This window comes from Neodiprion pinetum, chromosome 2, assembly GCF_021155775.2.
Source record: "Neodiprion pinetum isolate iyNeoPine1 chromosome 2, iyNeoPine1.2, whole genome shotgun sequence".
Taxonomy (NCBI): Eukaryota; Metazoa; Arthropoda; class Insecta; order Hymenoptera; family Diprionidae; genus Neodiprion; species Neodiprion pinetum.
This window is the reverse complement of record NC_060233.1, coordinates 8,285,017-8,297,557: the sequence shown is the minus strand read 5'-3', so window position 1 is coordinate 8,297,557 and position 12,541 is coordinate 8,285,017. Positions and strand designations below refer to the sequence as shown.

Here is a 12,541-nt window from a genome sequence, read left to right as displayed (position 1 = left end):
ATATAATAAATGTTGGAATGATTCAACGGAAAAGTTTTCAAATTACTTGGGGATATTGGGAAAAATTGGCAATCAATTATCGTTGGAGTAAATTCGAAGATTAAAATATCAAATTGCAATAAAGTAGTACACAAGGGTGATTAGTTACAGATTTACGATAAGCGTGTAAACGTGTCAAAAAGGTTCTTAGATTTTTTGCAAAATCGTTATTTATTCTGTTCATGTTGTCAGCGACAAAGATACATGCATTTCGGCAAAATCGATGAATAGAACTTTTAAGACACTATTTATACGCAATAAAATGTGATTCTTACCGTGTTTTATTATTATCATTATTGTTATTACTATTTATCATATATATTTATATTACACAAAGATGAAGACTTAATCGTACGTCTGAATCGACCAATATAATAATCTGTCAGAATTTATAATGTCACGTAATTCAATAGAGATTAAAACAGACAATCCGTTATTATTTTCTTTTCGATATTATCATTAAACCAGGTCACAAAAATTACATACACCTAATTTGAGGGGAACAGGGGAGGCAAGTTGCTTGATATGAAAAAAGTAAAAATATCTACTGTATAATTAACAGTTCTCGTTTGTATTAGTTTTTTCCTCTTTCATTTTTGATCAATTTTCCACAAGACATATACATTCGATTGTTACTGTTTTGTTTCAAATTTCGTCTTTTTGTTTCTTTTTTGGAATTATAAGAATCCGCTACACTTTTTACAGATGTATAATAGTAAACTTTTATACAAATTAGGGGTATTAGGCTTTTGCTTTTATTATTGTTTTGTTGTGTCAATTCTTTTCTGTTTATTCTGTAATTAAAGAAATTTCTTTCCTGATAATTACTTCCTTGCTTAACTATCATTTCCAAGCCTTACGCTACATTTCACTTAGCATTTTATGTACCAAGTTCTAATTTTTTTATTATATTTTAATTCATTTTTTTTTTTGTTGTTTTTTTTTCTATTTTATTTTTACACACATCAAACTCAATTTTATTCTCATTTGCTCGGACCACACGTAATTTTCACTAGATAGTCTGATACTTTACATAATTAATTATTTGAATAAGATGGAAAAAAAAATAAAAAAAGAAATTGTATCTTCAAGAAAAAAATAAGGTGGAAAAACACATTTAAACACATCATCATCATCATCATCATTATTTCCAGATATCTGTTATATCACAAGTAGGTACGTATTATAATTTTTCCTAGGATAAAATTTTGCTTCCCTTTCGTACATGATCATAGAATATAGTATATGTATAAGCGTTTTGTTATTATTCCTTACTAACAGACCTAAACCATAATTTTAACTGTTTTCTTGTTTGTTTCGTATAGATATCGTCTTTTTTTTAATTTTTCTATAAATTTAAAAGGCCTGTCACCTAGTAACATTGGAAATTCAAAACCGTGACTAATTAGTGGCTGGCGTTCGTAATATCTATAAGTTACATATAATTAATCTGATAAACGAAAATTATTTTACGCATGTTAAATAGAAGAGCATGAAAAAAGTGCGACGTTGTTAAGGGATAGTCAAATAATTTTACACCTTGTGTCACGCATAATGTACACTCGCGAATCATTCGTAATGAGAATTATTTCAAAAACGCTGGAACATAATTTGTACACGCATATACTGTATATTCGAAACCTTGGTTTCATTATGGCTTTGCAATAAATTGTTTTTTTCTGTCAAGATAAGTAACTAAATGATGGTGTAGTCTATTTAGTCACTGTTTTAAAAATAACCCATGTAATCTACTTACAAATGAATATTATGCTTCTAAATAAAATGCTGTTTTTTCATTATCCTTTTTACACAACGTTATTATGTACAAAGAATCATTATCTCTGATAATTTTCTCAATTTTCTTTCTTCTTTTATTTGTTTTTAATTATAAATCTATTACTTAAAAATGATTATTATTTTAATTACCTCAACGGGGGGAGAAAAAACAAACTACGGTAGATATACTTCGGCCTACATGAAATAAAAGTATATATTTACAATACCTATATATTTATTATTGTTATTATTATTATTATTATTATTATTCATTTTTTACAATTTCCTTTCCAATATGCCAGAACTTAGCTCTTTACCTTTATCGTAGCAAAAATCTGTTTTCCTTGTTTTGTACGACGTATAATATAACTAATAATTAAATGATTATTCTGATTCCTAAGCTTGTTTTAAATATATTACTACCAATCACTGGACAATGGTTGTCAATGTCTATAAAAACTGCGATTACAGTTTTAACTACAAAACTAAACCCCTGCCAATTCCTTGTACAATAGGAATTCATTGATGACGTACTATGCTTAAGAAAAAAATATCCATACATATAAAACTTTGAAATTGATTTGTATACTACTGTAATTGAAATTTACAAGCAAAGGTATAAACACCCTAGCGGTTCAGTAAATGAATTTGTTCAATTCGACTCCCTTGCTTTGTAGAAAAAAAACAAAGAAAAAAATATTCATTTATGCTGTACAACAGTGCTGTGTACTTACATAAGATCATGCATATTCCATTTCGTAAAATTCGAAATATGAAAATGAATGTATAACAATTATTTAAACGCAATCGATGATTGAACTTCGTTACTTCACAATATATTATTTCTTCTTGATACTTACAGTAAAACTTTATGTTTTATGGAAAAAAAAAAAAAAACTGAATACGGCAGACTTGCAGCGCTAATTATAAGTATATAATTGCTTTCATTTAGGTAAATGTCTTCAGGTTACAGTCAATATACTTTACATTGTCCTGTGTCTCACCTGTTTCTGGATTGGACATCTTTAAAACATGATTATAGCATTAGGTATAGTTATCTAGATCAACGAGAAGTAACATTAGTGTTTTCAAATGAAAAGTGAAATGCGCAAAAAAATAAAATAAAATAAAAATAAATAAAAATAAACAATACCTCTGTGAGGGCGGGCATTTTAAATTTACCTGTTTTCCAGTGACCGAATTATTCTTATAATAAAAATTCTTCTATCTATTATTAATAGCTGATTTGTTGTCCACATTCCAATAATATTACAAACAAAATCACTTTGTTGCTGTTGTATATTTAGAATTATAGATGTGTAAAAAAGTCTAGTAAAGTTATAAATGAGAATACACAGTAACAGCTGCCATTACGTGATTTATTGAACCCTCTATATTTAACTAACCAGTGTTTTCTATCAGCAGATTAACATTTTTACACAAACTTTTGGGACTGGTCACTAGAAAACATGTCAACGTCTTTCTGTCCTTCACGAAATGATAGACAATATGGGTAGAAAAACAATATTACGGAACGTTTCAGTCGAGTTCAGATGGATAAAACGAGATTTTCGAACAACTGCTTTATTCCAATCAAATTTTCAAATAATGCTTTCCTCATATAGCAGATACCTACTTCGAAATAATTTGGAATACTTATCACATTAGAAACCATCTGCGACTACAAGAGGCATCGCTAAATAAATCCTCACACCTCGGCCGTCTGTGATTTGAATTTTTTTTCCTGTAATAGAATTGGGTTATGTGAAATATTAACTCAAGACCCATTGAAACACATTCCAGTTTGAAACTTATACCATTTAAATTGAAGTGCTGTAAGTTGTTACGAAAATAATACACAAGGAGATAGCAATGAATCGCAGATATATACCAAAAACAAATGTATACTTAAATTTCAGATTATGATTACGCAAAATCGCTGATTTAGGCAGAAAATAAAAAAAAAAAAAATTATTTTACATCACTTGGGCTTTACAGCCTTCGGGTCTGCCTTCATGCTTTGTAACATAATCCAGATTTGCGGAATAACTTATTACTTATCACGCTATATCAAGCAAACGATGATAAAGTTCAAATATTAAAGTCAACCGTTTCGCACAGAGTTTCAGTAAAATATACATAATTACTCGAGAGACAGGAAAAATTTCTATTAGAGGTAAATAGATGTTACTAATATAAACGTGACAACTCGTTGTCCACGTACCATTCCTTTTCTAACATCTTTCCGGCATCCGTTTTTTCGCATACACAATTTCTACTTTATAAACGTGGTTAAAACGTTTTATAGTCCTTATATTTTAACGATGTTACACAATTTTTTCCCTGTTTACCGACCCACCAAAGTTTCACGTAACTCGATGTAGGTTGCATTTGGGTATGTACTGATTCGTGTCGAGAAGCCAGCCCTTGGTGAGAGCACAGGGGTAGTGAGTTACGCTACGGCAACCTCGCTTCACACAGCCGATGTTGGCCCCAGTAAAACCGCACGAATCGCAAACCGATTTCGCAGCATCCCAGACAGCTTCTTGAAGTCCCGTAACTCGTCCGCCTGAACATGATTAAAAATTAAAAACTTCCAAAACAGGTTCTTTACATATAAATGCTAAAGAAGAGTTGTCCTTTATTTCAAACTTAATTACTACCAAAGTGGTACGTTATTGTTTATGAATAATATATCGATATTCAGAAACCTGACCCACCTGCCATATAAACACCCGCAGCCCAGACTGCACATTGTTCGTGAAGCCATACTTCCCACCGTTGTTCCTCTCCAGGAAGCTGCGTCATTCCCGTCAACATCGTATTAATTCCTCCCTCGATGGAATTTCTTTTTTTTTTACCCATTTTAGCTGCAAATTGATCAGCCAATCCTGCATGTCTTAAACTCCTCTTATTTTTTCCACCCTTTTTTTGTTCCGTAGTTATTTCCTGTTCGTCAGCGGACATCACCCCGTCCTCGAGCCGTTCTTTTCCTATCAAATAGGGGCCAAACAAATCGCTCAAAACGCCGGCAGGAACCTGTAATCAATATCGGATATGTTTATTCAATTGTCATTTATTACACTTGTCTTCATTTTTTAGTTTAGTAATACAAACCATGTAGGTTCCAGCAGCGATGTGAGGACCTGATAAATTTGGGTGTGGCCTTGCCGGATCGCCAGGAACAACAGAATGTGGTCCTTGCTTACAGAAGACGCAAACCCACGTTGAATCTGTGGTATGAGCGTCGTACCGAGAAGATAGGGTTGAACTGAATAGACCAGCTCTGCTCACTTTTCCTGTTGAGTAAAATAATACATACACAATACCACATTTAGGATTCAAACCCACTTTTTGTTTTTGCTACAATCACGTAAAACCATCATTCTTACCACGGTAATCAAGATCATTTTGATGGCTCAGCCTCTTGCTACGTCCAGTATTACCATTTCCCACACTTTTCCGTTTTTCTTTACTCTTCTCCTCCTCCTCTTCCCGTGGGGCGTTAACCACTTGAACACTCAAAGGACTGTCCCTTGGTCCCTCGACATGAACCACAGGTCCGCGGGACCTGATGGAACTTGCATTGGAGCCGGAGTCATAGGCCATTTCTCTAAGTCCATCGACTTTTGTCGTCTTCTTGGTTTTCTTCGATATATCTTGTTTTTTAGCATTTTTAGACGCCCGTTTCTTCTTAGTTTCTTTTTGCGGTAAATCGCCAATATCGCTGCCAAATATTGCATCTGCGGATCTTGATATTTTTCTCTTACCACCTCTGCCTTTACCTTTTTTTGTCTTTTTCGGCGACGGTTTAGTTTCTACCGTTGATGTAACATCCATTGCTTTAGTGTCTTGAGCCTCCATTTCGTTTTCCGTAATGTCAACGTTTACCACGTTTTCTTTCTCCGTATTCATGGACTCGACTTTCGGCAAATCCTCTTTCGATTCTGCATCAGTTTCCACAATACCAGCAAACATTTTTTCCAACTCAGATTCGACCTCGTTGAACGGGTTCGCATTGGCAATACCCTTCGGGCTTGTAACCTTGGAAAATTCCGTCGCATCGTCACTGGATTTTCTTCTTGCTCTTTGATTATTCGCAGGTACATTAGACGCTGGTCCTTCACTGCTTCTCCGCCTTCTGATAGGCTGATTTTCTTCTATCCTTTCCTCTTGCTTTGGAATTGGTAGAGAGTTTGCTTTTTCCGGTATTGGTTCGCACATTCTTGGCACGGACGGTTCGGTCGGTTCAAGTTCCATATCTTCGACCTCAGTTTTTGAATCTTTACTTAACCTGACAGGTTTTTCTAATTTTCTTTTCCTACGTTGTTTACCGTTGTCATTAGAATCGTCGTTACTAAACGACGGTGATATTACTTCATCCTCTCTACTTGGCGATTTGGATTTTTGACGTTCAGGCGACATGCTCTTTATGCTACACGCGTCCTTCTCTTCAATCGGAGTTACAATAACCGAGCCAATGTTCTCCATACAGCCTAATTTCTTGTTACCTCCCTCCAATTTTTCCAGCAACGAATCAACCCCCTTTTTACCACGTTTAAGAGGATGTTTTGGTGACCGTACGCTACATTCTTCCACCTTTCTGTCCATCTCATTCGTTTCTCTCCTTGGACTGTCCGTCACGTCCCTATGTTCTGCCGTTTTTGATGTTAAATTAACAATAACAGGTAATATACTTCGAGGTCCTTGCGCAATTACGCTCAACGAATCTTTGGACTTTAATACTTCATGATCCTTCTTCTCTGTCGATACCCTTTCGATGGTTACACTAGGTGGCAAGTTCATCATTTTTTGAGCAAAGTTATCCATATTCAGGTCTTTAACTTTGTCATGAAGATTGGCAACACCCTTCAAATTGCTTTCAAAGTTTTTCACTGTAATTTTAGGCGTTGTTATTTCCTTTGTAGACAAGGAAACAGGTTCACTGATAGAATTTGGTGTCGGAACTGAAGAGCTGATACCGCTGTCAGATGAGGTTTCTCCGTTCAAAGGTATCGGTGGTGATATGATGTTACCGTTTCTACTGCTCTTATCAACACTTCTGGCCGTCAAACTGATCGGTATATCTTGAGGTATCCTTGAATAATTTTCAGCAATATCTGACGTTGCCGACAGATCCAGTGTACTCTGACTGCCAGGTGAATTCCTGTACTGGTTTTGGTTCTGACGATTGTCGACCAACATTTGTAAGCTAAACAAAGGACTTCCAGATGCGCTCGAGGGCGTTACAGGTTTAGAAGGTACTGTTGGTGTATGCCAAGTTGGCGGCGCTTGTGTGTGGGCTAGTTGCGGAGTCAATTGAGATGCCAAATGCGACGCTCGTGTCATTGATGGATGTGTGTAAAATCCAGGAGCATTCAAAGCCGCGCCAGGCAATGCCGTCGGATGCATATTCAGCCCTGAAATTATAGAATTCCATTGTTAAATGCTCTTGTATTAGCCTCACAATGTCTGACTAATAGCGTTTGAAGTCTTACCTTGTCCCTGTGCCATGGTTAGATGATTCCAGACAGTTTGAGGTGGTGGTGTGCCCACGGGGGGTCGACTATGTCCTGGATACTGTCCAGACATGTTGAAATCGTTGATTTAGTTGGAGGATCAAATTTTAGTTTTGCCAAGTCGTGTGTTTCAATAATTATCTTCACTTCCTCGTTTACAAATTGATCATTTATGTTTTTACACGTTTTTATACCACGAACTGAAGATGCTGTTGAGTGATTCAAATGTTTCGGTTTAAAATTTAGAACTGTTAAATAGTTATCTACAATTACGGTGCAATAACTTATGCTTTCGCTAATTAAATTTCTTCAAGAAATAATTATTTTACCACTATGCTCGCTTTCAACGTTGGAATGTCCTTTTGAATCACGTCAAATTCTATCCGATGAACAATATACACCGTAAATATTCTGTTTTTACTGATTTTCAGTACAGTCAACCTCTTTCAATAACAGTGTACACAGAAACAAAACCCGGCACTGTTTATAGCGAAAAGATTTTTATTATACATGAACATAAAATATAAGAAATTTGGTACTGTTTTGGTGTTTATGGTTTCGCAGTGTACTTTCATTTATCATAAACACAACTTCTTTCTTCTACAGGATTTATCAAGGGAATTTTGACATCTGTAAATTTGTTTTAATAGTTAAAAGAAAAAGTTATGAAAACTTTCGTACCACAGTTTCATAAATGTTATTTTTCGATTGATTAATTAATCGAATTAATGTTTATCGCGGTCATGAATTATCTCAAACTTTAATCGGTTTCCTTTTAATGATTAAAATAATTATTTACAAATCTTTTCTGCTTTATTACACAATTGATAAAACAAAGCGACAGAAACCAGTTATTTACTCGTTATGTTTAAGAGTTATTAAATATCGAGCGTGTATCGATTTTAGTCAGATCAATAACGGCACTTCATGTAAAAAATTACTTCGGACTAAAAGATTCGAAAAAGTATTACACTCAATTGTGATGCAAGGTGAAATCAGTTACCCGCTTCACTTCCTGTTTAACACAACTTAATTGGTTTTTAAAGTCTGTCTGTGAACAAGGAATGGAGTCGTATCACTTTTAAACTAAAACAATTATTGGCATCAATAAATTAAACGTTATTTGATGACCTTTAATTATATCGTCATCGTCTTTGAGCGCAACTTATTTGAAAAAAAAAAAAAAAAACTTTGCACGCTAATAGGCGCTACCAACCAACGATGTTGGTAGCCCTGTGACCCACAATTGGTCGAGCTTTCCCATTGTGATCCAATTCCCAGAATTTGCAACCCTGTAACGAGTAAAAAGAAATTGATCATTGTTCATTGCATCCAAAAATATGCCAAAAATGAAGAAAATCGAGCAAGCTGGTCACTTCGGTAGAAATGAAAATACTAGAAAAAGTTGAGCAAAAAATGGATAAAAAATGATCTGTTAAAACAATGTTTGATACAATATACGTCATACGATTATGTAGAAAGAAAATCATTGAATTCTTCATATTTAGTGAGCAAGAACCAATTCTAGGATTAATTAATCATTCTGAGTGTGATAAACTTATGAAATTGTCGACAGTGTTTTTATCACTGCTTAACGCTCAATTAAATTTATACTACATGCAATTGTCAGTTTCAAATAACAATGAAGTTTTGTGCTGATCCTTACCATTACTGGGAGCAACATGCTTATTATTCCTAATATTTAAATCATGGCAAGTGTCTGTGCTGTTCGATTACGTTCACTTCTGAAACTTATTAATGTTCCAAGATTTCGACCAGCTGTTCTTGAGTTTTTCGAAGAATCTCTATAGCCAGGAAAATTGTTTCAAGTTTCACGTCACATGTAGAGTGGTTCACTTCATCTGTGGCTCTTCTAGATTTCCTAAACAACGAAAGGTTATTTTTTATTTATTTATTTTTTTTCTTTGTCTTCTCACTTATGAGTTACCTCCATGAATAATATATATTTAGAAAACAGATTCGTTCAGGAGAGATTCAAAGCGATAAAAAGAGTCATCAATGCCTGTGAAACCATTTACAGCCGGTAATAAGTTTCGTACGCTTGAGGGCAATAAAATAGAATAAAATAAGAATGAAAAAAAAGTTAGGTGAGGTAATCCGCCACACGTTTAAATGTGTGCATGTATTACCATTTGAGCGACGTTCACTGACATTGACGATGATAATAATACAGAATGTGAAATTCATTTTAGCTGTGACCACGAGGCTAATGATAAATTTTCCGAGTACAGCAGCATGGCGTAGCAGTAAGGGGAAATTTTCAAAAAAACATCACTTCGCCACTCCTGTATGATAAATAAATTCATTAGATATTCAATAGATAGTCTGGCACGTTTTATTACGAATATTTTATTTAAACTTTCAGAATCGATTTCAGCCGAGTGCGAGGCGAAAGTTTATACCTTATTTTCTAATTCAATTTGAATTGTTAAAAATACGACTTAATCACTGACTTTAATACGTTCATAGAAACGAATTAACTTGGGAATCGCGGATCTGTGATTTAACCGAAAGAGTAAACAAATCGTGAAATTTTCACCGTAGTTTCGCGTACATACGTGCGTGATGGAGATTGAAGAGTTAAAAATCAAAATAACACTTCCGTATTGCAGCGTAACAAGGAAAAACGCGTAAGTAGGAATGGGATAAAGGCAAATGATTGAGCATCTGTGGGAAAGAGAGAGAGAGAGAGAGAGAGAGAGAAAGAGACGGAGAGAGAGAGAGAAAGAGAGAGAGAAGAGAGGGGGGAGGGAGAGAGAGAGAGAGAGCAAGAAAAAAAACCTCTTCGCGATAGAAAAATAATAGACGCAATTGGCGAACAACTGTTACGTCTCTTTACAGTGGAATTCTAACGGTTTATAAATCCAGTGGACGGAGTAGAGCGTATGCAACTGTAATATTGCATTATAATAAATAAATGAAATGATTGTTACGAGGGCCGCGTCGATATAAGTATTATAACTAGTTGCTTGCTTACACCTGACAAACTATTTCGAATGTGTATAAACGCGATGTAGTGGTGTAAGGCAGGTACTACCAGGTGTGGAGTTGATTCGCTGATTGTAAGTACGTGCAAAGTGTATATTCTGACGTTGTAATATCGAGGCGAGGCAAGGCGAAGCAAAGTTTACGAACAATGACGAAATATCAAATCGGTTTCCTCTAGAGATTTTTTTTCCGACGTTTTGAATACGGTGAGAAAAGTTAAACGCTGCTGCTGCTGCTGCTGATGTTGCTGCTGCTGCCGGCACGCATGCATCACTCCAACACCAACACCCCGACATGGTGCCTTTCTTTGCGTAAATCGATGCCACATTTTATTTCACAAGATTTATCGTTTAACCCTCGGCATTCGGCGCACATCACTATCACCAAAACTTGGTTTATCGATAAACGGATCGTGGACGATATTACCGATTACCTACCTAGCTTACGCGGCCCGTGCGAGGCATGCAATTTACGATTTTTGGCCAAAAAATCGTCGAGACATCAACCAAACCAGGATTTAACAATGGTGGCCGCTACCGAGCCGCAAGCAATGCTGACACCTTGCGGAGGCGGCGTCAACTAACATCAACCTCTTCATCTTTCTGCACAGCGAACAACGCACACTCACCCCAAACACTAAAGTACGCTTGCAATCAGCTGTGCCGCCGAAGTTTGTACAGACTTGATTTTTCATCGACGGCAGGAAGGATATTGCCGATTTTCACTCCCTCTCAAGCCCTTCGAATCGAACAATTTTCTTTCAGATGCTTGTCCCTCGACATTGTTGAATGAAATTTTATCGACGGACAAATCTTGATAGGACTGCACCATATAAACTCGACTTGCAAACACTGTAATCACACGTATACACACGTATGGTATCCACATACGCATGTGTAAACAGCTGTAATTACGTGATCAGTTGAATCCACTTCCTCGAATTTTTATTCCTCCTACAGCCTCGATTTCCTTGGCTAAATTAATTTTCGAATTTAATCGAACGATGCGACCGTTTAAATGTACCCAAACCAATGATCGATTCTCCTGAAAGTTTGCGGACTGTTCGTCGAGTTTCGTTATAATAAATCGTATATACCTACCTTGCCTAGTTTTCATTCCGTGGGCACATCGTCGCTGTGCGTATTACGTTATATTGTCGTATCAAGGTGGAAGGTGTGTTTTATTCGATCGTTCAATATGGATATTTTACACTCAAATTCTGTCACCGTACAACGAGCTAGGCAACAAATAAAAATAAGCGTTTCTGCATTATTATGTATAATTCCGTGTGATTATCCATCAATCAGGCCAACCATTCCAGACTGTAGAGAAAAATGTAGGGAAAATTTGATTCAAATTTTCTAAGCAATATTTCCGTCGCTTGACGCAATTCTTGAATGGTCATGGAAAGCCGTCATATCGGAAATATTATACACGTACGTATTAAAAGATAAATCATACAGCAACGTTATGATTCTACATTTGTTTGGAGTGATTTATAATGCTTCGACTACTTTTTAAACCAGAGTTCACTAATCCCGTTTATCTACGAATTCAATACATTATCGATTTCAAATCAATTAGCCGATGATACGGTTTGCATTATAATATTATACAATTTCGATGTTAAATTTTATACAGTAAGCTCGCTGGAACTTTATTCATGTACAACAATGTGTGTTAAATTAAACGAACGATTCAATTATCTCAACACAAATGTGCAAATACAACTCTCGAGTACACACTGCGTTATACAAACAGTAATATACTGTGTTAGTACAGTTGTTACATTACAGTAACCACCGCACTAATAACAGTTGTTTCAGAAAAACTTTGCTACTTTTTTGTACATTTCATGCCATCATTTTTTACTGAAACTGTAGGATATACCTACGTAATAAAAATTTCCCGTAATTCCACATTATTTCTCGATTGAGTAATAAACGATATTTTTTCCTCATCGTAATCGCTTCGTATGAATTACTATAACGATCTTGCTTTGCTTAATTCAAAGATTTGTTTATCGATAAACTACGAAACTACGATCGCTCTAATTTTTATTGCTACTCTGTTCCGTAATTACGACGTATGTACACTTTACGCCCTGACCGTAAGAAAATGCAACCCGTATTGCACCACTGCTGTACCATTAATTGGGGAGACCTGTGTTTTCGATGAAATTATACAATTCATGCGAA

At 35.4% G+C, this 12,541-nt stretch overlaps 1 protein-coding gene across 7 annotated transcripts; it reads right to left on the bottom strand.

The window, feature by feature from the left end:
- Nucleotides 1–591: 591 nt before the first annotated feature.
- Nucleotides 592–10,891, bottom strand: LOC124213148 (uncharacterized protein CG5098). Of its 7 annotated transcripts, none has more exons than XM_046614105.1 (7): nt 10,781–10,891; nt 9,001–9,216; nt 7,314–8,626; nt 5,208–7,235; nt 4,933–5,114; nt 4,536–4,854; nt 592–4,384 (listed from the first exon to the last, which is right to left on the bottom strand). In XM_046614105.1, the coding sequence occupies exons 3-7, from the start codon at nt 7,405–7,407 to the stop codon at nt 4,182–4,184; spliced, it is 2,826 nt and encodes a 941-aa protein (XP_046470061.1). In that variant the 5' UTR covers nt 7,408–8,626; nt 9,001–9,216; nt 10,781–10,891; the 3' UTR covers nt 592–4,181. The 7 variants fall into 7 exon arrangements, with proteins under 7 accessions (XP_046470061.1, XP_068989941.1, XP_046470065.1 ...); XM_069133840.1 differs by having other exon boundaries at nt 7,314–7,964; XM_046614109.2 differs by lacking the exon at nt 10,781–10,891 and adding an exon at nt 10,393–10,514.
- Between the last annotated feature and the right edge of the window lie 1,650 nt (nt 10,892–12,541).

Excerpts from the sequence above, each read along its gene's own strand:
- LOC124213148 (XM_046614105.1), bottom strand. The coding sequence starts at position 7,407 with ATGTCTGGACAGTATCCAGGACATAGTCGACCCCCCGTGGGCACACCA. Across the intron at positions 4,855-4,932 it reads TCGCTGCTGGAACCTACATG|GTTCCTGCCGGCGTTTTGAG; the intron begins GTTTGTATTACT and ends TATTGATTACAG. Across the intron at positions 4,385-4,535 it reads TGCGGGTGTTTATATGGCAG|GCGGACGAGTTACGGGACTT; the intron begins GTGGGTCAGGTT and ends AATCATGTTCAG.